Raw genomic sequence first — 26915 nt, forward strand, 5'->3', positions numbered from 1 at the left:
TTATCTGCAGCTGTGTGAATGTATAATGAATTCTTGCTACTGACTCCCTGATATAAGCTGATGACTATGCAGTCTACAACAGCGGTTCCTACAATTTTCTTTTTGGCAGAATCTGCTTGGAAGCTGTGACAACATTGCCAGGAGTAGAATGCCCTTCAAAATATTCTGCTTTTCTATACAGCCTGAGAGACTACCTCTGAAAAATCCTACCATGGTTCTGGGAACATAACTGACAAGGGGGAAAGAATCCAAACACCAATTCTCAAGAAAGGGCATTCATTGCAACTTTCTTAATAAATAATAATTCTTTGCATTCAACCAACACTTTTCATTCTAGGATTCAAAGCATTTTACAGACATAGAAACTAAAACCACTGTGGAGCAGGTAAGTATGATATCATATCTATTTTTTATGTGGACTCCGAGAGAGGATTAGGCCTACTTTCTCAAAGGTATTTAGGCACCTGTCACAGGGGCCTCTACTCATGGCAGATGGCGCCTCCTACTGGCTGCACCTGGGGATTAGCTCTGCCAGCCTGACACCCTCTTTTTGTGGTTCCTCAGTCCATTGTCTCGCTATTGTAGTCTTCATGGCTTAGCTCTCCAGACAAGTCACAAGAGTTCTCCCATTCCAGAGCATTATCATAGTCTTTCACGCTGTCCCAAGCAGTCCCACTGCCTTTGCCAATCCACCCCCTTGGTGGCGAGAACAAATGGACCCAGACTATCTTTAAGTTCACAGCCCAGATTGTGCCATTAATTCAGTGGCTGATAGGGGAACCCAGGTCTACCCTGTACGCTGGGTTCCACTCCAGGGGCCGTATCTCCAGCAGCTAAGATCTGTATTAGCACAAACCTTCCTCCTGCTCCCCTGGACTACTTCCTACTTTGCCTATCCCAGGCTTGCATTCTTTACCCTTCTAGCTAACCTCCTATCTTCTGGGTCTGCTAGCAAAACCCTTCCTCTTGGGTCCAAATCCCTTTCTCTTGTCCCAGGGAGAGTGACTGCAGCACTCCTCCCTGCAGCTTCCTTTCTGCTTTCAGCTCCCTGGTTTTATAGAAGCCACACCTGTTCCTGCACAAGTGAGCTTCCCTTAATCAGGGCTCTCCTCTCAGCCTAACTATCCCCCGACTTCCACAGCCTAATGGGTTAATTGGTTCATCTGGCCTACGTTAACCCTTTCAAGATGAGTGTGTGGAGCAGCCGCCATCACAGCACCCAACTTTCATTGATTTCAATCGGAGTTAGGTGCCTAACAACGTTTGAGGGTCTGGGCCTCAGTGACTTCCTGAGGTCAATGAAAAACACACTGGCAGACCCAGAAATAGAACCCAGGCCTGCCTCTAACCATCCTATAGTCCTGACAATATCCTAATTCAATCCGCTCCTGCTTATCAGACACTATGGTGATGAGTGTGGTATAAATAAGGAGACAGGTAGATTTCCCAGACGCAGTGATGCCACATATTGCCTTTATCCCCTCGTTATTATCTCAGAGGCTAGAAAAGCTGAGCCAGACAAGATACTCCTTTTCAATACAGATCTTACCATAGTGAACTATAGCTTTCTAACTTCACAACTAGACTGCTGCTTGATGTTATCAGTGATATACAAGTGGAAGTCTCCAGTAGTGAAAATGCATTGGCTTGTCTCGAGTGGAGTCAGCCATCATAACAACATAACACTAGTGATCCATGCTCTGCATTGGTTACCTGATCACTTCTAGATGCAGTTCAAGATATTGGTTATAATATATTAAACCTTGAGTCTTGGATTCTGTTGTCTGAGAGTTTGCCTCCCTCCCTAAGTACCACCTTGATGGCTCTGATCTGCTGAGCTGCTCTTGCTATTCATTCTTTGGACTGAGCTCTCCAGGGTAGGTGGCAGGATGTTTTTGGTGGATGACCCAATCTGGAATTTGCTCCATCTGGCAGTGTGTCAGAGCCAGGGTTTGGCAAACCTTAAGGCACAGAGTGAGTCCTATCTGTTTGTTCAATATTTTGATTGACAATTAGATAATTTTTAATAGCAGGGAGTAAGGTGGTTGCATTGTCAATGCAGTGCGTGTTTCCACTGGTAAGAAGTGTCCAGGTGGTGCGGCTAAAAGGGGCCATTACACATCTTTAAATAAATAATACAAACACTAACTTTAAAAAGATATTGTCTAACTGCAACACACAATATCCCAGGGTTTCCACTGAGAAGCTCTGAAGCATCATCATACCTCTTCAGTCCTCTTTTCCCTTTTTAGCAACCAATTCCTTATTGCAGACATTTACTCATTCAGAAATGGTAGCACACACAGTAGAAGATTACTGAGGTGTGGAGGGTGGAAAAGCAGGCTTATAAGGAGTTAACTGTGGTTCCCTCCCTCCCTCCTCCTTCTTCTTCAGACTTAGGAACTCCTCCATATGCTGTGTTCCATTTATTATTTCTGCATTGCATCAGGAGGGAAATATTCACACTGAGCCACAGGGATTAAAGACTGAAGCTCCAGAGAAGTCAGATCACATCCGTCATATCCAGCTGTTTCCAATTCCAACCCTTCACACCTGCTTTTATTTATTATTCCTCACTTAGACAAGACAGGACTCATTTTTCAATCTTTAAACCTTTTCTTAAGAGGAAGAAGAAGAAAAAACAAAGAAAAAGAAATCAATCTATTCCTTTCTCTTTTGTCTCTCTGAGAAAGCCCACCAAGAAGAGATTAAAACAAACTACTGACATGGCGGGGCTCTGACCTAATGGGAAGCCACACAAATATTGAGGCTGGACAGCTCCCTAAAGCATGTCTCCAGCATGGCGGGGACTTCACGATAGAGTAGAAACTGTATCAATTGCAAGGATTTACTGTTAATGTAGATTCTTGTTGCAAGTTTTCTTATGCAGATTTACACTGGTTTGTCACGTTTTCACTTCAGATGTACAAATAACTACAAGGGGTTTGGGAAGAGATCTCACTTTAGTTTAGATATTTCCTGCCTCCTACAGGGATCTCCACTTTTACTTATCCAAGGCGATCATTCCATGGCGCATGCTTGTATCTTGTTCCAGCCACTCCCCTCTCTCAGTCTGGAGCTCTGCCTCTCCTCAGGACGCAGACTGCCTCACTCACCAAATAACTGTGCTGATTTTTCAGACAGTGACTGATAAACCTTCCTAGTTGAAATCCACCCTGTGTCACTGTCTAGCCTTTTATCAGGGTGCCCCCTTTTTATGGTGTTTTCAGAATGTGCAGTCATTTTCATCAATAGCTCTTCACTTACTGGTAAGCAGCACTTCAAACATATACCAGGTACACAAATGCACCTTGGGCTGGTTGCGCAAACACCCTCACACTCCCATTTGCATTTGCTCTTGTGGCATACACCTAACATACCAGCCCATTATTTCATGGCGCAAGCTTCTATCTTGCTGGCAATCCATTCAGTCACTGTGTGGGAAAGATTCTGATTGTACTCCCTCCCCCAATCTGGTGTTCTGGATCTATTCACTAGCTGGACTGCCTAGCTCAACAAATAACTGTGCTAATTTATCAAACAATTATTGATGACTGAAAACTTAGAGTGGGGTTTCCAATAGGACCTAGGGGAATTAGAAACCCAACTCGCACTGAAAGTCAACTGGAGTTGTGGGGAGGGTCTACCTCCTTTAATTGCTTTCGAAAAATCTCATCCCCAATAAATTTTGTTTTCCTTGGTAAGCTGTATGGCATATGAGTAGAGCTTGTTTTCCAGGGTTTATTAATTTCATTTTTCAGGGTTTATTTTTAGCAATTTTTGAGTTCTGTGTAGATGTCCAAAAATTGGGGGGTTTTCAGGACTCTGATATTGTAATGAGAAGATTTTTGGGGTACTGTAGGGCCAAAATCCATTTGCTGTGGATGTAAAATCTTAACTGCAGTTTCTGCTAAGAACTTTTCATATAGACCCGGAGTCCACAGCTTGGCCTGGGCCATGGGGGCTGGCTAACAAAGAACAATACATGGCTAAGAGAAAGCTGGGGTAAACAGATAACCATGTGTGTTTCAAGTCAGTGAGCGGAGTCAGCATAACTCTGAATGTAACTGGGTGTCCTTATTGCGAGTTATAGACAAATGAAGTGCTGCGAAAGCTCTCACAGTTACTCCCTAATGCAGAGAGGAGATAGTGGTACAATACCCCTCAGATCCCAGACACCCTCCCTTCACAGATATATGCCAATCCTAGCCCACAGAAATGCACGGATAAACTTACAAACAATTGTTATTGTTAAGTACTAATTACTGCTTTTTTGCTTTAAATGTCCAGGAATGTACCTGTTGGTCAACTGGGAGAGCTGCTTCCTCATTCTCCTGGACCCCAAAATTAGGATTTAACCTCTACACTTTAAATAGACACAGTTTGGGGGTTACCTGTGTGTCACCAATATGTTAATTTAAACCATGGGCGGAGCCATTATGTAATCTTTTAGACCATTGGCTTATTGTTCTTCTCTTGTCTTGCTGCTAGAACCTATCCAGGGACTTGGGAAACCCATCCCCGTCACTTCTCTCTGCCCAATGAGCACCCTATACAATCTATTGTAATTAATTGTTCTGCAGTGTCTCTGAGCCTAATAAGGAAAGTGACACTCCGCCAGCGCTGTGCGGAATAAACCGACGTGCTTGATTCTACACAGGTGTCCATTTTGTTTCTTCAGGTACTTCCCAAAATTCTTGTATAAATAGTATATACTTTAATTTTTATAATATATACATATATAAAAAGACTAAATGTTAGTTTAAGCTTTGTATACTTGTTATTGAGCCCCTGAGTTCAGCATTTGGTGCATGTCCCGTAGGACGTTTTAACGCAGTACTGTTTCAAACAGCACTATATTAAAGCACACTAGGGAACCTTTACTGCACACCAGTAGGGTCTACCTAGACCAATTAATATGCAGCACATTAGTGAGCTTTAGAAATCACACCCCCGTAGTTCATATTATGCTCCATGTAGACAAGTCCTGAGGTACAAGCCAGGGAGCAGGGACATCATCTATATAAACAAAATGCAGTGGGAAAAATGTGAAACCAACATGAACCGAGTAACCATTTCTGGTGTTTTCCCATTATTTGTTGTATTTATTTATTTATTTGTATCGGTCTGTTTTATCCATGTTTATCAGTGAAAACATAAAATCAGAAGCCCTATGTCTGTTCTATAATTGCAGGGGCTGTGGTGGTCCAGGACTTACAAGTACACACAGTTCAGAAACTTCCATTATATAGTTCTCCAGACAAAACAAAAACACACTTAGTTTAATGTGCTTTTCCCCCCTGCTACTGTGAGATTTTCATTGCCACTCCACTCCCGCCAGTCACAGAAGCAGGAACTCCAGCTCTTGGAACCTATGGGTCTGCCAGAGGCAAGGCAATCTCCTTTGCCTCCTGGCCCCATGCTGTGCTGATAGTGCTCTCCCTACAGGATGCCATTCCTGGAACTCCCCTTAAAAACTGTATTAATTCTTGAGCAGATTCAGACTGCTTTGGAGGCTGCCCAGCATTGTCCCCAACCTTTCATGGTACCACCTCATTGCCCCCTGGTGATGTATGAACATGGGCCCTACAGCGGGACACATCCATTCTCCTTTTTGAGTGGGTAAGAGTGGAGGTAAGAGGCATGGTGTGGATATTAGACTCTATGTGATCTAACCAGTTTGAGCTGTTTCCTCATGCTTCCATCTGATTGCTTTCCCCAGCTATGCAAGTGCATGTTCAGTATAGACCATGATTCATGCAAAAAGACTGGTAGATAAAAATTGCACAATATCCACGTCAGTCTTTTTTAATGGGCTGGCTCCTTCCTCTCTGTGAAAGAAGACTTTTTAAGAATGAAAATGATAACAGGCTAAATAGAAGATGTCGCCTGGCTGTTTTTAAATCCTACCATAAATTGTTCATTCTAGAATTTCATCAACTGACATTTCCCTGAAAAAACAGCTATAATTAATTATAGTTGGTCTTACTCCTTATTTGCAAATAATTTCACATGTGAAGTTAGGCTTATTGACAGCAAAGAACATTTTCTCTAGTCATTGCAGACTCAGTTCACCACTGGACTTAGTCTGCAATGCTCATTAATCCATTAACAATCAGTTACTAATTCAGCTTAAGTGTGAAAATTTCTGCTTTAGAGGAGAATAAAAAACAGTGTAGCAATCTAATGCACCTTGACCCTCTATTTATATCTTTTTTAGTCTCAGTTTTGTCTACCATATATCCTCTGAAAAAAACCCCAGACGTGCAGAAATTTCAAACTTTTTGTGTTTTTTCAGAAGAACAAGAACATAACAGATTGACAGCTGTAAAGAACAATCAGCGTTGTTTCGTGAGTCAATAGATACCACCCAATGGAAGGATCAGACACATTCCATGCAGTTTTTTTAAATTGTTGAGTGGGATAGAATGGACTAATTTACAATGCACTTAGGCTAAAGATCCATCCCTTTTTCAGTTTAAGAGTGTTACCTCATGACTATAGTAGGACACTGTAGCCTCATCCACTCTGGTGGTGGTTGTATAGGCTATGTGTAGCTAAACACTGCAGTGAAAAGCAGGCTGCGTCCACACAGGTGTGTGTACCGACCTGTGGCAGCGAAAGGCTCTGGCAGGACGGAGGCAGCTCCCACGGCTGGAGCCTTTCCCCACTGTCTCTCCTCTGCCAGAGCCTTTCCTTGCTGCTGAAGACTTTCCCTCTGGTCGGGAAAGACTCTGGCAACAGGAAGGCAGCGTGACTCTGCACTGCTATTTTTAGCCCCTGCTTGGGCATGTAGAGAGCTGCGTATGGCACATAGCCAGAAGGTTTAGGTGTGTCTTTGCTCACCTATGCAGTGCCTCACTGTCTACATTGCTATTTATACCCATGCCAGGGGTGTGTGTAGTGTACAGCTACTGTATGCATCTGATTCAAGAGGTGATTTTTCCACTAAGGTTAATGGGAATAATGGATGAACCCTGAGAAGAAAATACACCACACTGAGTTCACAGCTGAAGCTGTGCCCATGTAGTCTGGATGTGTGCAATAAGAAACCCCTATATCAGCTGTACTACTGATATACTATGGTGGCTACCCAGTCTCTGTAAAAGAGTGACATACATTGACTAAATATACTGTGAAGCAATTGCCCATGATACAATGTTAAAAAATAGATTGTATGGTTTGCAGTAGCATCAAGTGTCTATTCAAGTGTAAAAAAAATTAATTGACTCCATCTGTATTGGGCTAATGACTGATTAAATGACTAATCACGGAAGTCTTAATTAAAACCATTTTTCTGTACAGAAGAGGATGGGGGGAGGTAGGTGCTCATTAATGTGTTACAATGTGTGTCAGATTCCGTTTGTGTCATTTACTAACAGCCGTCAAATGAGTAATTATGCACAAGGTCATTTTGTGTAAACTTTTTGCATACATCATCAGACTGATTGGATTAGGTCTTGGTGCTCGACTGGGTTCTGCATGTGGATGCATTTTTCCATCACAAAACAGGTAATTAAGATTGCTGAGAATAAGCAATAAAAGAGGTTGACATTTCTTCCCCCTCCCTTGCCCCACCTGCCAAGCCAGCCAAAAGATTCTTGCAGGACTTTCATGTATTGTTGGATAAAGCCCCTGGCCATGTTTACTAAATCAGGCCCATTCTCAGCAGCTGACACAATTTAAGATTATTCAGGAAATGACATTGATCTCTGTCCCATTATGAAATTCTATAATATGCAAGGAATTTCTCTCATGAATCAAATAACCAGGCTACTTAAAAAAAAAAAAAAAAAAAGAAGAAGAAGAAAAAGAAAAAAAAGAGTCCTTTTAAGTAAAGGAAGATGGCAGTCTAAAATTAAGAGATGATTTTAGATTTTATTGGCTAGTCACTTGACTGCCCCGATGCTTAGTGACCTTTGCTATGGAAAAATAACAAACTCCCTCTGCCTGGACAGCTGAGCCCAATCTATTTAAAACAATATATTAAAATAAGTAATAGATTAAAAAAGGTACATCTTGAACATTAAATAAGCCAACTTTCCACTTGCATGTAACTCATGCTTATGATCTATGCTTTTTAACGAGAAGTGTTGCATATAAAATGCTACAGCTGTGCCAATGCAAGAGAGGAGCCCAATGTATAAACTGTAATATAGAAATACATTGTTTGCTCTGACGGTTGTCATCCAATTTCTAACAAACCACTGCTTCAGCCACTGGAAAAATGTTATATCACTAGTTCTAAAACATTACGGTATGCTAAAGATTATATAATGTCTTGTTTGTAAAATAAAGGAATAAACAAAGCTATTGTAAAATTGTGTGTGTGCGTGTGTATATATAAAGTAAGAAAATTTGTTGACATTTTCGGGTACAGACATGTTACTTCTATAGCAATGCAAGTGCCCAATTCTGCAAACATTATTCCCATGAGTAGTCTTACTGAAATCAAGTGTGGGCTACTCAGGCAACTAGAGTTGCAGGATGAGACTTTATTCAGTTCCTCTAGAATCAAACCAACCTGCTAATGTGGATTAAGACTTCTTCGTAAATTACCACTTAAAAAAAATCTGGTCTTCTGGCCTATAATGGTGATGGAGAGAAATCTGCAGTGACATTCACTATAAGCACATCCTTCTGTGAAACTGGAGCATGTTGTTTTAGAGTATACCCAGTTGATTCAAGACTATTACTCAGAATATGGATGAAGAAATTACAGGGACAAAAAAGATGAAAAGAATCTTAGTCATGACTATGTAATTTCTGATTATACTTTTGGCTTGATTAGATGCTCTCCTGTCTAAACTCTTCAAAGTCATGTAGGTTAGATGAAATGTATATATAAAGCATTACAGTTTTAGAGTCATTTAGCTATATTACCAGCTCCAATCAAATCTCAAAAACAGATTTCAATTAGTTTTAATTAATCAAATTGTAAACTTTAGTCAAATTTGATCCAGCATACCAAATAACTGAAGAAAAATAAAATCAGTGACCACATATCCCTGATGATGCTGAACACAGTTGTTATCTTAGAAAGAAAAGTTCATTTTAATAATAAATCAAGGGCTGGAATTTATTATTGGATATATTGAGGGGTGAATTCAGCCCTGGTGTAAGCAGGTATAACTCAATGGATTAATTTGGCCCTCAATGCCTAAAACAGTAACCAAACCCAAAGATGAACTATTTCCTAATCTGGCTGATAAATATGAAATTCCTTTTCATTAGAAGAAAAACACTTGCATTTTTAAAAATATAAAATTCCTGTGAACTCCAAAAATAAGTAACCTATTAGTCAGAGAAGATCTTTCAAAACCTGAAGTGAAATTTTATTTAAAAAAAATGGAACAATTCATCACAATCTGTACTCCCCTTCTAATGCAAATGAAAAACTATTGCACAACTACTTAAATTACAGGGTGGTGTGTCATTCTTAATCTTCATAGAAATGTAGGAGTTCCTGTTTCAATCACTTCTATTGTTTGAAATATACCAGATGATAATGGAGTGGCTGCCACTGTGGGCAGAGATTGATTCTTATGTGAACCTAATAAATGAGTTAATGTATAACTTGCTGTAGGTTACGAAGAATTACTAGACAGTGGAGAAGATCAATGTATGAGACAGCTGTAAGTACATTAGGTGACCTAATTGTCTGAAACTCCAGCATAGTCTCTTCTCAAACATGCATTGATTATATAGGTTACTCATTAGCTTTGATGGTTTAAAAAGAATTAAACCAAGTTAAAAGCACTAAGGGCCAAATTTATCCCTGGTGTAACACAACTGAGCACTACATTATGGTCAGGTTAGGAACTGTAGCATCCAATTTCTGATATTTTGCAGTAATTACAATTTCATCAACTAACTTCTTCAGTCCCTGAACCAAAGTGATGGAACATGGTTAAACATCTATTGTAAGTTTGTGTATAGAGGAATTAGCTCCAAAGGACAAGAATTAAGAGCAAAAAGAAAAATCTATACCAATATGTTGCTATATTGAGCAAATACTTAGCGATGAAGAGAACCTCTTAGCTGTCAAGTGACTGAACATTGGGAGCAGAACCATGCTAGTCACAGTGACAATAATTAGGAAGCATGGTTCTGACTGTACTCTGCTTGTGAACCTATTGTCAACACGGTGATAGCTTGCATGGTTCCAGTGTCCAGTGTGGACAAATGCAGTAGCAGAAAGTATGCCTTACTAAACCAGTTCTAAGAAAGCTATTTTTTTAACATGGTTGGGATCCGGAGAGAGACTTTCCCTCCCACTATGGCTCCTCTCAGAGGCACAGCACAAAACAGTATTAAGCGCAGATGCAAATAGTGTTACAACCATATTTCAAAACAACATCAGACATGAGTACACCACATAGTGTGGACATAGCAAAGAATTTCAGAATATATCACAAACCAATTAAGCATGTTTGCCAACAAGATGTCATAAAAATCTTTTAATTGCACTTCTCACTTAATATGGCACAGATTTGATATTCCCAGCTGTATTATTTGGGGCCAAATAATGCTCTCAGTTACATCCATGCACTGCCACTGAACTCAAAGGAAAACAATCTGCTTTCAAGCTTAGTTAAACTAAGATAAATGCAACGGCGACATTTAAATTTATTAAAAAAATACCATGATAGTGTCTTTTTCACTGAAATTTTTAAAAACACAGGGAACAACAGAACGGACTCTATTAGATGTATTTCCTGCAACACCTGGGTCTACATATATTTATGTGAAAAAAATGTTTTACAGATCTCTGCCTGTAAGTACATCTCAAGTTGAAATACAGCATAAAGCGTATATTGATTTATACTCCTCAACAAGTATAAGAGGACACTGCTTGGATTTTATAAGCACAGACATGGTCACAGTTAAACACATTTCTCAAGCTTTCTTTCCAAGCTTGTACTCCACGTCAGATCCACAAATTCTCATAGTGACCTATATAATGATTACCCTTATTTTCATATTAAATGGCACATCCTAATTAACAAAACCGCAAGATGTGCATTAGTAGCTTTTTAAGGATCACTGCCAGTATGCTAATTACAGTCTCAGAAAATAAATTCCAAAAATTCAGTTCCAGACATGGCAGGAACTATTTTCTATATTTTATGTTCCATTTCTGGAATAAACGTTAGGTTTACAGTCAGAGAACACATGGGCTGATTTTATTTAATTTATCAGCTCTTTTGGGAAGGATCCTTCTTTTTGTTCTGCCTTTGTACAGTACCCAGCATAATGGGGGCCTGGTCCATCAGTGGGGCTCCTACATGCCACCTCAATAGAAATAAATAGGAGTAGTAATAATAATGTTCAGAGATGCTGAGCACCCACCACTCCCATTGACTTCAATTGCAATGGTAAGTGCTCAGCGCTTTTGAAAATCAGGTTCATAATGTAAAAAAAATAAGAGAACTGGACAAAGCATATTTAAAACTGTTACCTGGTATTCTAATTTCCTCTTTTTGATCTTTAAATATTGATTTGTTATTTACATTTGTTCTTACACCCATTTATTTATTGTCTCCTCATTCATCTCTCTCAATGTTTCTTTGGTGCCTTATGTTTCTGATGCATTTTCTTAAGGGGGGATATTTCTAAGCTAAATTTGATTACTAGCAAGATACATGTGTAGATTTCCCTCTTCTAGGTAAGCAGGTGACAGGTCTTCCAATGTCTTTTATCTTCCAACATTGCCTAATTCTTCCATGCAGTTTTTGTCTCAGGTTGATATATTCTTTCACTCGTTCAGCTACATTCCCATTTACCCTGATTTCTTTTTTCTATCTGTTGAGCATTATCTCCATCATGTACATATTCAGGCCCAGACTTTAGCTCCTCTATCAACCCCTGAAGTTCATTTATATTATCAGGAACCAGGACAAAGGCTTATGCAAAATAGAAGTGTTTTGGCAGCACTCTGTTTCTGATGATGCTTTTTTCTTTCCAAACTTATCTCGGGAAGACATTCTGTAGATACATCATAAAGCGCTTGGGAGAGCTTTGGTCTCCGAATCTTTCGGCTTGTGTAGGTATACAGTGTAATATACATACAAAAGCACACAACATTGAATGTACAACAGTCTGAACCCTAATGTCTACCATCAGCCATTTTCTGAGGTAGGTTTGTTATTAATGCTTTGGGCACAAGGTTGTCTTTCAGTTCAGGCTCTACAAAGATTTGGAAGCTTTTAAAAGTAGTTATTTTTTGTACTCTGTAGGTGAACTTACAGGGTCTTCTTTTCTACCAGCTGTAGTAGGAAAGGGAAACACTCAGTGAATCTTCTCCCAGTACTTTCTCTTCCTCGTGGAATACTAATTTGATTAACCATGGAATGCAATGATGAAGACAATGAGATAAGACACTACTAAGTCTGGAACCTATCAGTCCAGATATGCAAATCAGACAGGTATAAAGGAAAAATTTCCCACCTGAAAACTGAATTTCTGTGCGTCAGACATTTTTATTTTGAAAGCAGAGGGGGATGATTATAGGTTACTTTGTGCCCTAAGGTTTTGAAAATCTTTAAGCTCATCAATATACTGTACTCATGCAATGATATATTTTGTACTAGGAACACAGGAATGACCATAGTGGATCAGATCAGGTGTTCATCTAGTCTAGTGTCCTATCTCTGACAATAGCCAATACCAGACACTTCAGAGAAAGGTGAAAATCAGAGGTCCCCAAACTGAGGGGCATGCCCCTTTATGGGGGCATGGAGGAACATTCTGGGGAGGGGAGCGCTGCTGGGGCCCAGACCAGCCTGCATGGGGGTGGGGAGGGAATGCCACCCAGCTCCGCTCCTGGCTGCCGGCCCCATGCCCGGGGTCCTGGCTGTTGGCCTTGGCCCCCAGCCTCAGCTCTGCCCCTGCCCCCAGGTGTGGCCCCAACCTCAGCCCCCTTACCCTGTCTGCATCCCCCACTTCCAGAGCTGCGGCCCTGCTCCCGGCCCCAGGGGCAGGGTGGGAAATGGACAGAGGTAAGGGGGGGCACAAGGTAAAAAGTCTGGGGACCACTGGTGAAAATGAAGAGTGGACAGTTATAGAAAATAACCTGCTATAAGGGAATTTTCTTCTCAATAAGTGCCAGTGAATGAGTTGGCATAATTCCTGAATACTCATTTTACATTTTTTTAAAATCCTATCTAATGTAACTGAATGTTCTCAACATCCATATAAGTGTTTAATCCTTTTCTGAATCCTGATGAGGAATTGGCCTTCGTAATATCCAGAGGCAACGGAGTTCCACAGGTTAATTATAAATTATGTACAACAAAAAAAATCCTTTTATCATTTTCAAATTCGTTGCCTTTAAATTTTATTGAATATTGCTTTGGTATTATGAGAAAGAGTAAACAGGAGCCCTTCTCTAAACAAAACAATCCCCCTTCTTTTCAATATCTCTTCATATGGAAGTCTCTCCATGCCTCTAATAGCTTTTTTTGCCCATGCTGCATTGCTTTGGCACTCCAAGAGATTGTCCTCTTCAACCAGTTTGAAAGGTCACGATGAAGTGTCTTGTTCAATATCTAGAGGCCACTGCAAATCACAAGAGGCTAATCCTGCAAGTGTTACTGACACTGAAGTAATTAAGAGTTACTAGCACGAGCAGACAAAGCAAGACGGGGTTCCATGATAGTTATTTTATGCTTTGCTATTCTTCAGTAATAGAAAGAGGTAGGAGGATTCTGCGCAATGGCAGATTTCCCTAACTTCAAGATTTTAAAGAACTACATGTATATTAACTGTAACTCCTTAAAGAGAGAGTAAACAACTGGCAACGAACAGGAAGATTACAGCTAATGTCACCTCCATCACAACCAAAATAGTGAAAAAGGGTACACATGGTATCTTAATCTTGCAGATGACAACTCTACCATCTGCTCCAGAAGATGTCTCCTTAATCAGTTTGTTGGTAAGAAGAGATGCAAATTAGACATCACCCATTCTTCTATTTGTTTTGTACAGAGAGCATAATTTCTGCATGAACGTCCAACTGTGTTCTCTTCCTCTTTATGTCACAGCAACCTCATTTATCAGTCATTCTTCTCCATATGAAAAGATCGATAATGAGGAGTCTGTCATTGCCCAGCTCCTCTGAGTCAGGAGTTTTCATTTCCCCCTAATATTTGCTGCTTCTGCTGCAGTTTAATTTGCTGTTGTCTCATACCACAGCATTTATGCAGTCACATCCATGGATAGAATATGGAAAAGGCTTAGTGTTTGCCTTCAGGGTTGTAAATGGATTAGATGGCACTGAGAAACCAGATTCTTGATCTGCTACATTTTCAAAGGAACTCAAAGGAAAGTTTGATTCACTGTACTGAAATTATTGTGTAACTATTCCTGGGTAAGAAGTCATGGCATTTAAATATTGTTTTTCCAGTGGGTCAACTGGGTAAGAACATCTGTAGGGTGAGGCTGTTGAAGGAAAAATGAAGTCCAGAACATATTACATTTTTTCTTTTAAATGAAAATCTTAAAAAGGCAATAAATTATCCATAAAATTGCTTTTGCTTGCACGTGACAAATGTAACATTCTGGTACTCCTTTCATAAAAGCTATTTCTAGGGGCATAATATTATGCAAAAGCCAGAAATAGTAATTAAATTTCTTTCTTATTTCACATCTAAGCAACAAGGATCAAACCCATGGCTTTGTATTCTGAAAATGACATTGTTATTTAATGGAAGCAATTTATACTAGTGTCTCTAGATTTCAACAAACATGTGAAACAATTTACACACACTGAACGAAACACTGATATGACAGCAGAATTCAATTGTATTGGAATGGATCACCTTGATCTAAGAAGAAGTGTCCTTTGTTCTTTGTTAAGAGCCAGAATTTTAGTTATATAAATTCTATCATCGTATTTTCAACTTTTAACATAATCACTACATTGCCTATTGATAATGCATAGTACACAGAACGTTTAAACTCTCACCAACAAGAGCATAAGAGCTTTCCTTCTTTAACGTACAGATAAAGGTTACAGTTACATCTGAAAAACATAGGCTGTGATCTCCTCTTTAAATCTAAACAAAGACACACAAAAGATTAATGTAGCTATAAACTCTCCAAAGCTCTTCATAGCTTGTTTATAGCTTCCAGAGATAGAACAGGAAAGAAAAATACAATTACCATAAACAGAAGGCTGCCAGCTATGAGTGACACAAACAGAAATAGGATCCTACTATGACTGCCTGAACAGATACATATTAAGACTGACACTTCCATCCTTTTGTCTTTACTGATTTTTCTGACATTCCTGGGCCTACAGCCCTAAAATTCAAAACAGTTCCAAGCTGGTTAGAGGGGAAGACAACCAGTGGGACAGAATAAAGGCTGGGGTATTCAGAGAAGAGATGTTGTAAGGGATATTGATTTCTCCTATTGGTTTGTTTGTGTGATGGTTGCTTCGCAGAAAATCTGGCATGGGGTGGGGGTGTTTCTTGATTAGAGAGAATCTAAGCTCTGATGAGACAAAAAAAAAAGCCTTTTGGAGCTAAATATTGGGTCTTCTATAACAAGTGTCCATCCCAAGAGGTTGTTGGGTTGGACCAGCAAAAATAAGACACAGTACCCTGAAAGCAGGGGAGGCGAGAGGGCATTGGTGAGGCTAGGGGGACCAGGATGGTTGACTGGTTCTTATGCCTACCAGCCAGGTATATTTCAACTCTACTTAGGCTTTTCAAGGGCCCATTGGACCTTTAGCTGTCCTGTCCTCCCTCCACTTAGTTGTAGCACAGGAGCTGAGTTTTTCAGGATGCTATGGGTCTGAACAATCACTTGTTTTGAGAGCAGAAAGGAATTTTTCCTGTTAGGCCAAACTGACCTAGATTTAATGGTTTTTTTCAGCTTTCCTGCAGCCTCATGGAGGCCCAGTTGGGTTGAAAGGAATAGGACTTGAAAATATAATATTAGGAAAGGTAAGACTGTTAAACTTGTCACTACTTGTAGCCAGTGGCTAGTGTGGATAAAGGCTAAAAGGGCCACCTCCTAGAGCTGAGACATGGGATTTCAGTGGTGGACCTTGTACCTGTAGGAGAAGGGGAAACCTGAAGTCTTCGTGGACTGAGGTCACCCCTTGGTAGCCATAGGGGTGGGGTTTCAGAAGTCAGCTGAGGCCTAGAGGTAGGCTGAGAAGGATTTTCACCAATTTGTACATGGTGGGATCCTGTAACCCCATCACACTGGACCCTATTAAATGCTGGGTATGCAAGAGTAGGGGTTGGAAAACAGTGTCCTGCCCCAGCATTAATTTAATAAAGTAGCAGCCTGATGCTTAAAATCTGTCCCTTGTGTCTGTGGTTCATTTGCTGCTGTGTCCTGATTCTCTGAACTGTCTACAGAGTCAGCACAACAGGAGGCTGAAATAGTAGGCAGCCTGAATGTTGTCATAGATGTTTCTATGACATACATTGGAAAAACTTTTTCAACAGTTACTTTTGGATATAGTAAAACTTTGCAGTGATGAAACCTATCATGGGGTAACCACAGGACTGGGAGTCAATGAGATTGCTTGGTTTCCTCACCTTTTCCTTTAATACACTATGATGTAGCTTTGTTGATATTTCCTTATGGTATCACAGTTATTTTTGTTATGACGGAAAGCAGCTACCATCAGGGTTACGTGTACTGTGGGATTCCCCAGCCAGTGAATCTACCACTGGCTCATCCCTTGCTGCAGGAAATTTGCTCCAGAATCTAGATTTTCATATAAAATAAAATCTTTACAGCCCTCATGGTTATGAAGATCACATTTGTTTCACAGTGTCAAATGTAACTAATGCACTGATGTCTGCCTGAACCAATAGCTCTGACAGAAGTGCCACATTTCCTATCAAGCTGACAAACTAAACATCAAGATTGTTAATTATTTCATTGCTGACCAAAGCAGGAGAATGACAATCATCCTAGGACGATCCGCATGAGCAGAGTCTCAATCTGAAGTTTCGTTTTGAATGACGGGAGGATAGAGCTTGAAAAAATACCTCTCCTTTTCTTTCCCCAATTCATCTCACGAACCATGAGAAAATATGATCACTGCATGATCACTGTTGTCCAAACCAGCCATGCAAAACTTTACTTGCCACATAGTCCAAGACGACTCTTTTTTTAACATAGATTTTTTTTCATTCTAAATCATTTCTCCCCTCCCCCTTTCTAATCATCATCACCTTGATAAAAAGTGGACAACATAGATTTTATGTTTGGACTGGTAAATATGAGAGCAATTTTAGAAGTATGGTCTAATCCTTCTTTACTTATGACATTTCAAAGAGAAAAACTTAAAATGTTGCTTCTAGAAACAGATTTGAAGTTAAAACAAACATATACACACACTTACTGTGCAAGTTGCCCTGATATGTGTGTGGTTCTGTGAACTGTCATATCCAAATCAAATATGTACAAATGTATATGTCTGAAGTAAATTATAAAAACATTAGAAATATATTGATGTAAAGTGTGAAAGGCAATATTATATGATAATTATGGCAGTGGTTGACAAAGAAAAAACAGGGCCATTTCACATAATAGAAGCACCTGTTGCTTGCTGCATGAAGGTAAGCACTGCTTTAAGTGGAAAGCATCCCCCAGCTGAGCAGCAGAAATACTGATTCACACATACCTGCTGTCTACAATTTTCTCCTGTGAGACTGTCATCTTCTCAGCTTTCTCAGCAGATATCTTTCCACTTGGCTTTTTGCCTCTTTTCTAGAGCGGAAAAAGGAAAATGTATTTCTGCACTGCTCAAGGGGACTGCCAAAAAGTGGAGTTGTAATTTATGATGTGCTAATGTTTTCTTTTGAGTTCATAACTGAAAATAACTACTAATGCAAAATCATCATCACTTGGATTTTGTGGCTTTTGATTTGCATATATGCTCCAGATTCTGCTATACCTTCATTTCACATATTTATTCCTGTAAGCAAAATTTGGCCCCCACACCTACAAAATCAACATCCCTTACATTTCCCTTAGCCAAATCACAGTAAGGGATATGACAGTTTATACAGCTCGGTATTTTTAAGAATTTAAGACAATTTGGATCATCTAGTCTTACCTCTCTTACGTGTTCCTGCATATTGTAGGATGCTGCCTACTTTATTCCCACTAAGGCTTTGTCTCATTGGTACATGACTGTTTGCAGCAATGGAGTCTCATCCATCTCCTTTGGTGTAGTCCTGGCCACTACAGTACTAACTATTAAGAACCTTCTCCAGAACTTTTCTTTCTTTAGCTTAAAGCCATTGGTCCTTATCCTACCATCTTTGTTAAAGGTATCTTATAAACCACAGCAGGCCAAATGCTACCTCTGTGTGCAACCCTACAGATGTCATTTCACTTTTTTAAATTAATGTCTTCCTTTCAGTTTCTCCATTGAAGTCATTATGGCTGATCACAGAATTTTGCTCTTGGTGTTTGACGGGGCTGATATTTTAAAAACATCAGTAGACTAGGAGAAATTATTTTTGGAAGTCTTAAGAAAATGAATCATTGTTTTAAATATTTTTCCACATTCACACTGTACTGTGTTACAGAGCCTATTTGTACTGCTGTAGGAAACTTTGAATTTGACAAGGCTGAAAGGTTGATTAGTTTCACTTGTCTTTTTTTTTTTTTTTCTGACACATTGTTTTGGGTCGCATCCTGAACTGATACATTACAAAGCCAGGGAAGTTATGATCAGGAGCATTACCTGAGTCAGATATTTTTTCTGTTTTTTAATTCCAGTAATTTTCACAGGAGAGATATTATCTTATATTTTTTATTGTCACAAGCATTATAAGTGAACAACTGAACATTACAATTATTTAAGGCTAGTTTACAGTCAATTAGACTTCAGGAACTGTCAGCATTATATCTTACTATGGCTCAAATCTAATCTAACCAGTCAAAAGTAATGATTTAGGTAGTTATCTATTCATACAGAATACTGCTTGCACTGAAAAAATGATACATTTGCGCTGTAGTTTTACTCTAGTTTTCTACATGGAAGAGTGGTCTTCCTGGCTCATGTCCGGTTATTTATTATTATTTCTATCATGAAAGTGCCTAGAGGTCCTGGCTGAGATCAGTGTCCCATTGTAAAAGGCAGCTCTTGCCCTGAAGAGCTCACAACCTAACTGGGCAAGATAGACAAAGGGAGGGAGAAAAAGAGATTTGCCACTGTTGCTGGCAGAGCTGGAACTGAATCCAGATTTCCCGAGACTCAGTTACGCATCTTATTCACAAGACTATCCTCCTCAAACATAGTCCACAATCTTACACCATTAGTATCCTATCAATACTATGGATTCTTCATTTTGGCTCTACAGCTGCTGCTGAGTCAAGAACACACATGAAAATCTACAGAGATGAGTGTCTTTGCCCAAGCTTTGAACATATAAAGCTGTACATTTTGTTAATATTGTAGTAATCTGTATGAACTTCACACCAGCTATGAGTCCATGTGTAATTTTTTTCCCCAAAATCTTGTAAAAGAATAAGTAAGTATTAGCTACTGTCGGATTTTGCAGGAAGTTATATGGACTTTTCAGGGGACTTGCAAATCATATTTAGAAAATGAGAACAAACAGATGGTCACCATCATGGTCTCACATTATCTTTTGTTCAACATGTAGGTGAATGTGTTTGCCTTCTCCGTAAATATGACCATTTGGAAGACGTCACTGGAGATAGTGTGCAAAACCAGTCTCTCCCTGCATTTTTAGGTACATTATCACTAATTATTTGTTTGTTTATATCAGAAAAAATATTATGGAGCACCAGATTTCTGCAGATCTCAAAAGAACTCACGGTTGCCCTCTTTTGCTGCTGTTGATTAACATGGGCACCTGGAGGGACAAAGTTGCCAGGAAGTGAAACCCTAACTAACAATTAACATTAGTTATTCTTGCCTTGCCAAATTTGACTTGCTCATGGCTGGCATTTTTCTTTATGTGAGAGCAAAGCAATTATTTTTTTCTCCCATCGACATCATCACAATGGAAGAGAAGATTTGGTGCTTGGGCTTGTATAATTCTCCAATGATTTTGCAAGGATGAATTAATAGTATTGATTTATAGAGGGAACTGAGACAGCTGATAAAGTGTCCAGTTTGCTTGGGGCAAATTAAAAATATTTTATAATGAAGTCTTCTTACTTTGTTTAGTTCATCCAAAAGCATGAATGGTTGATAATTAGCCGGAGGAGGTGCAAGCATGATGTTTCTGAAAACAGCACAGCCACGTTCCACTCTCTGACTGGCTGGAGGACGGAGACTTTCACCTTCAAATCCTGAAAAGTGACAAAGGAAACACATTTAAGAAACCAGCAACAAAATGCTGTGAGCATAATTAACTAACATAACAGCTGCTAATGCTTCCCTCTGTGCCTGATTCTGCCACTCTTACTCACGTTGAGTAATACTTTACTCCATAAGTAACATCATCACTTCTCAAGAAGTGAAGATACTACTCAAAATAAATAAGGCAGATAGAATTGGGTCTTGTTATATTTTTTGCAAAGTAATATACTGTAGATATTGTAGGAATTAAATGTACTGTACAATATTCAACTGTTTGCCTTTCATGTAAGTGCCAAGACAAGAATCAAACCTTGCTTTATTGATATCTGTATATTTAATACCCTACTAAAGTCTTGTAATTCACTCAGCAGATGTGTTTTTATATTTGAGGGGGAGGGGGAATCTTCTTTGTGACCATCTGTATCTTATAGAGATCAGGAGAGAAGATGTTTTACATTGCTAATTTATGGCACTGCCTACATCACTTGGAACTGGCTGAAGTAGATATGGCAAGACCAGGATATTGGAAAATGCTTTGTTTGCTTAGCCTAGTAGTTATGCTCAGAAGCATCAAGTGTTTTCTGCATAATAGAAACAAATCAAACATTTGCAAAAAGCTAATATGGATTTATATGTATTCTCCCTTTATGAAGAGAGTGACAGCAACAGCAAATAAATAAATTATTCAGGGATATTAAAACACTTTCCAGACCTTAAATAAGCTGCACAACACCCCTGAAGAACAGATAAATATTATTAGGCCCACTTACAGTGATGTAAACTGAGGTACAGAGGGTTATGTGACGAGAGTAAGGCACACAACTACTCAGTGGTACAGCTGAATGTAGAAATCATGGGGCCAGATTCTCCATTCTACATGAGCTCTGCTCAGGTACAGTGAAGAGGAGGCTGTCAGAGAGCTGGTTGTGTCCCCCTAATTTAAACCACATTGCCCTCGCATATCTTAGAGGAGCAAGGGAACAGCTGTAACTAACACCACGCGCATAAGGACCCTCAGGCCTTACACCAGTGGAGGATTGGGAGTAGTAGAGATCTGTTCTGCCATGCCCTGCCCCGCTTCTATAATGTCATTTTCTTCCCATTACACCGATGACTGAGGGAGGACAGTTGAAGGATGGTGAAGCCACTTCCACCAGCAGAGAGTTTCTGACACAGGAGGCTGTCTCTGTTGGCCATCTTGACTGACGCGTTGTAAAGTGGAAACTATAGCTAAGGGGTGCACCCTCCTCAATATACACAGTATGCAAAGAATTCAATCTCTACTTAATTGTAGCTCTTCTGGCAAAGTATTGCTGTGAGGAATTTGGTGGTGCTGTAGATTTGTCTCTACTAGGAATGCTATAGGAAAAAACATTGCCTGCTTGGCAGAAAAGAAACACAGAGACAGAAACGGGAGGCTAGGGAAAGACGAGTGGCAGTATGCAAAGCATGCACGCTACAGTATATTTACCCAAGAAGATTACAGTAGTTACACAGTAAAGATTCAATTCTGCAAGGCACTGAGTGCCCTCAACTCCAAGTGATTTCAATAGTACCTCCAGGAGTTGCTGAGCACCTTGCAGCCTGGAGCCCTCCATGCAAACCAGATGTGCACCTGACAATTATTTCCCTTAGTTCTTTAACTTCCTTTGTTAATGGCTGAGATGACAGGTGGTTAACTGCTTCATGTTTTCAAGCAACGATGCCTGTTGTGTTTTCCTGGTTTAGCCTCTCTTAAATTGTGTGTAAAATAGTGATCAAGTTAATCTGTATGGCTGCTTTTCTAGAATGGCAACCTCCACAGTAACTGACTAGGAAAGCAATAACATAGTCAGTCAGGGCATCAACATGTAGAAAAATAAGAAAAAGAGTCTAGAAATTAAATGCCTCATTTTTTAGTTTAAATAAAAAAGTCAACAAAACATACATGGTGCATTCATTAGACTATCATGGCCATGTTTATCATTCATAAACTGACCTGAGACATGGAAAAATACGAATTCAATTATCTCTGATCATATTTTATCCAATGTAGCATTGCAAAACATTTCCATGGATAACATAACTATGTCAAATATTAATTTTAATGTGTGCAAACATTTAACAAATTTAAATAAAAAAATCAAAGATGTTTGGTGAAAGCTTCTCCTTTTCTACCTTTATTCAACAGATTAGGGCTGATTCTAATCTCGCACTAGTGCAATTCAGCAGTATAATTGTACTAAAGTCAATGGAGTTAAACAGATGTAAGACTTATGTGAGAGGAGAATCAGACACATTGGCTTAAATGTTCAAAGTTGAGTGACTAAAGTTAAGTTCTTAAATTTATATTTGGGCTCCTAAATAAAAGTAGTCTAATTTCCAGAGGATTTGAGCACCCACAAGCTCCAATTCATTGCAATGAAATTTCAAATTGTAAAATCAGGACACTTATTTCGGTGCCTAAATATGGATTTAAAAGTCTAATTCTAGGCAGCCAGATGTGAAAATTATGATCATTGTCTTCTAAACCATAAGAACATGGAGTATACAGCAGTTCCCCTCCTCTTAAAACAAAAAAGAACCAAACTGTAGTCATTTATAGATTCACAGATATTAAGGTCAGAAAGGACCATTATGATCATCTAGTCTGACCTCCTGCATAAGGCAGGCCACAAAATCTCACCCACCCACTCCTGCGAAAAACCTCTCACCTATGTCTGAGCTATTGAAGTCCTCAAATCGTGGTTTAAAGACTTCAAGGAGCAGAGAATCCTCCAGCAAGTGACCCGTGCCCCATGCTACAGAGGAAGGCGAAAAACCTCCAGGGCCTCTTCCAATCTGCCCTGGAGGAAAATTCCTTCCCGACCTCAAATATGGCGATCAGCTAAACCCTGAGCATATGTGCAAGATTCACCAGCCAGACACCCAGGAAAGAATTCTCTGTAGTAACTCAGATCCCACCCCATCTAGGATCCCATCACAGACCATTGGGCCTATTGACCATGAATAGTTAAAGATCAATTAGTTGACAAAATCATGTTATCCCATCATACCATCTCCTCCATAAACTTATCGAGTCTAATCTAAAGCCAGATAGGTCTTTTGCCCCCACTGCTTCCCTTGGAAGACTATTCCAAAACTTCATTTATACTTCCATGCACACAAGAAGAGCAAGAAATGAGAAATGAGAACAGGGCAGGAGTGTTCCATGTCTGTTCTGGCTACACCCCACTTCCCCCTGAAACCAGCAGACACATTGCTCTCAGGGTGGAACTCTGGAGGGAGATTCCAACATGATGTCTAGGAGTTGGGAGGTGCTCTCATATGGAGCTTCTCATCCTGGAAGGAATAATTTGCATAGAGTGGGGTGTTCTGTGCTTAGGGTGGAGCGGAATTAGGTTGCCTTTGTCTTATTTCCTGAACAAAGCTGAAAAAGTATCAGAATTTGACTCAAGTTTTCTGGGAGAGGGAAAAAAAGCAATTTTTTGTAGTTACAGTTCTCTATCCTAGGAAGAAAATATTAAAACCAGGTGCCTCTAATTCCAAGTGATGCAGTTATCTCTGTGGTGCCTTAATTTTATCATTAAACGACATTATAAAAAGTTTAGGCTTTACTTCTGCAAGGACATTCTTTAACTAACATCTTTCTCTCCATTAGCTTTTGCTGTAGTAGCAGTATTTATGTTCTGGGCAATGAATGGGAACCATATTGCATGCAGCATAATTTCAGTTTCTAAATGCACTAATAGTTTCAATAAGGACTCTGTATCCACTAAATTTGACTGCCCCTTTTATTGACAACTGTTGTGCAATACATTTTTCAATAAAGTATCTAACACTGAAAAAGCACCCTTAATACTGCATTTTAATGGAAGAACTGGTATAATATTTACTAGGGATGGGGAAACAATCTTAGAAAAAATAACTGCTCTGGACCACACTCACACCTTTTAGAGTGAAGGATCATGGGGAGAGAAGAGGTGCCAGTGATCTTCCAGGGAAGGAAGTGGAGAAGGCCCAAATGTGAATAAACCTCCAAACTACTGCATGAGTGTTTGAATCAAGCCTCATGAGGTTTGCCAATAACTAATATTTATCCTTCATTATGTATTTCATGTTTGTATCTGTAAACCATGCATTAAGGGCTGAGGAGACACAGCACTGTGGCTTGGGCAAGACCTAAGAGCCAGCAACTCCTGAATTCTAATCCTGGCTGAGACAAGGACTCACTGAGTGACCTTTGGCAAGTTGTTTCAACCTCTGTGCCTCAGTTCCCTCATCTCTAAATCAGGCTAATAGTACTGATTTACCTCACCAGGGATCTGAGGATTATTTAATTAATGTTAGCACAGAGAGAAAGTGCTTTAAAAGGACTAAGTACCATAGCTGTTAGAGCTAAAAAAAAGTTATTAAGTAATCTAACCCTTCTTCCACTTGGTACTAAGTATACAAAACTGAAATAATTAACTACGCCTTACCTAGGTGCTATGTGACTTCAACTGCCTGCTCATCTATAACCAAGTCCTCCCACCTTCCCTCCCCTTCCTCCTCAGGCCCCTCTTGCCTTCTTATATTGCTCTCAAGTTGTGGCATTCCCCTATTTGACTTTTTTCAGAGTCCCCTTGACATCTGCAGAATCCCTAACATTTAGACAACTTATGTATTAAAATGGAGTCCATGCCCTAAAACTATTTGAGAAACTGTGATTGAATCAATATTGGAAAAACTAATTGAACAAAGAAAGGTGCTTAAAGCTTATGATTTCAAATTGCCTGGCAGGATTCCACATGTTGGTCACCTCAGAAACGTTGTGTCCTTGTTTATTTATTGGCATCTTCATTCATATCTCTGTAATGCCAGATTGCTGACAACACTACACAAAACAAGTATCAACAACAGAGACACTGTCATGAAGGATGCATTAGAAATACCGCAGACAGACAGACAGAGACAATCTTCCTATTAAGATTTATATACCCTGGTTTCACATCCTTAAGCAAAGCAAAGTAGAGCTAAAGCATCCAAACTGTCAAGTTACTCCTTAAATCCTCCCTTCTTGTCTACTTTAATTATGACAATTATGACTTGATCAGCAAGATAAAGGTCATTCTGTCACCTCAGGGGGGTGAGAGCCTGCAGGATAACTAGGCTCATAATGACCACAGAAGATAGGGCAGCTTGACCTCTCTGGGAGTGAAATGTCAATTAATTATCTTTTTACAACCAACTCTATTATAGCATACTAATCACCTGTGTAGGACATCAAGCTAGACGGTGTGGGAGAGGGTGGGGGAGGAATCATCAGCAATAAGCAACCCTCACTTAGGGTGACAAGGCAGTTATCGTAAAACTGCAGATGTGACACCTAATAATGGGGTGTAAATAGTGATTAGCTGTTTATAGCAAAATCTAAATGCTGTAATAATTTCTTCATTTAAGTGAACTTTTTTTAAAAAAAATAAAATGTTATCGGTCCTAGGGGTAATAGAAATGTCTCATTTAAAGGTGACCAGACACACTGCATTAGTCTTTAATGCTAGATTCAATTAACCAAGAAGCTTCATTCATTAAAAAAAAGATTGGTCGGGGGTGGGGGGAAAGGGAGAGAAAAGTTGAACACAAGACAAATTAAGTAACAAGTATATGGAGGGATTTAGAAAAAAAAGATATTATAAGGCTTTATTTCTTTAACTCTAGTTACAGTGGGGATCACCTCAATGTCACCTTCCCATGGGCAGGACATACATTAATGTGGATCATTCCCCTAAACATACGTACACTGTGATTTACAATATAAGACCATCTGAAAAGCGGTATATACAATTGTAAAAGCTACATTTATGATCCCAAAAAGAAAAGGAGGACTTTTGGCACTTTAGAGACTAACCAATTTATCTGAGCATAAGCTTTTGTGAGCTACAGCTCACTTCATCGGATGCATTCAGTGGCAAATACAGTGAGGAGATTTATATACACACAGAACATGAAAAAAATGGGTGTTATCATACACACTGTAAGGAGAGTGATCACTTAACATGAGCTATTACCAGCAGGAGAGCGGGGGGCGGGGGGGGAGAGGAGGAAGAAAACCTTTTGTAGTGATAATCAAGGTGGGCCATTTCCAGCAGTTAACAAGAACGTCTGAGGAACAGTGCGGGGGGGGGAGGGGAATAAACATGGGGAAATATTTCAGAGTAACAGCGTGTTAGTCTGTATTCGCAAAAAGAAAAGGAGTACTTGTGGCACCTTAGAGACTAACCAATGCTGTAGCTCACGAAAGCTCATGCTCAAATAAATTGGTTAGTCTCTAAGGTGCCACAAGTACTCCTTTTCTTCATGGGGAAATAGCTGCATCCGATGAAGTGAGCTGTAGCTCACGAAAGCTTATGCTCAAATAAATTGGTTAGTCTCTAAGGTGCCACAAGTACTCCTTTAGTTTTAAACCTGTCATTTATGATCCCCTTATGAGCTACTGATACCCAAGTTATGCCTGCAAAGTATGTGTATGCATGTACAAATAGGTAAATACACACAAGAACTGTGACAAAAGTGCATATTTGTACATGTAAATATGGTTTGTGTGTACACAAACTCTGTAGGCACAACACAGGCCCTA

General features: G+C 39.6%; 1 protein-coding gene across 3 annotated transcripts in view; it reads right to left on the reverse strand.

Moving 5' to 3' along the window:
• MORN1 (MORN repeat containing 1) overlaps positions 1-26915 on the reverse strand; it is a 105789-nt gene that overhangs the window by 30086 nt on the left and 48788 nt on the right. For 2 of the 3 annotated variants that reach the window (XM_043531575.1, XM_043531574.1), the window contains 2 exons: positions 20174-20307; positions 17657-17742 (listed from right to left, as the gene is read on the reverse strand). In XM_043531575.1, the coding sequence (XP_043387510.1) occupies positions 17657-17742; positions 20174-20307 (220 nt within the window). Of the gene's footprint in view, positions 1-13213; positions 14443-17656; positions 17743-20173; positions 20308-26915 lie in introns of those variants that run through there. The other variant, XM_043531576.1, reaches the window with a different exon arrangement.

Source organism: Chelonia mydas, chromosome 18 (assembly GCF_015237465.2).
Source record: "Chelonia mydas isolate rCheMyd1 chromosome 18, rCheMyd1.pri.v2, whole genome shotgun sequence".
In the NCBI taxonomy this organism is placed as follows: domain Eukaryota; kingdom Metazoa; phylum Chordata; order Testudines; family Cheloniidae; genus Chelonia; species Chelonia mydas.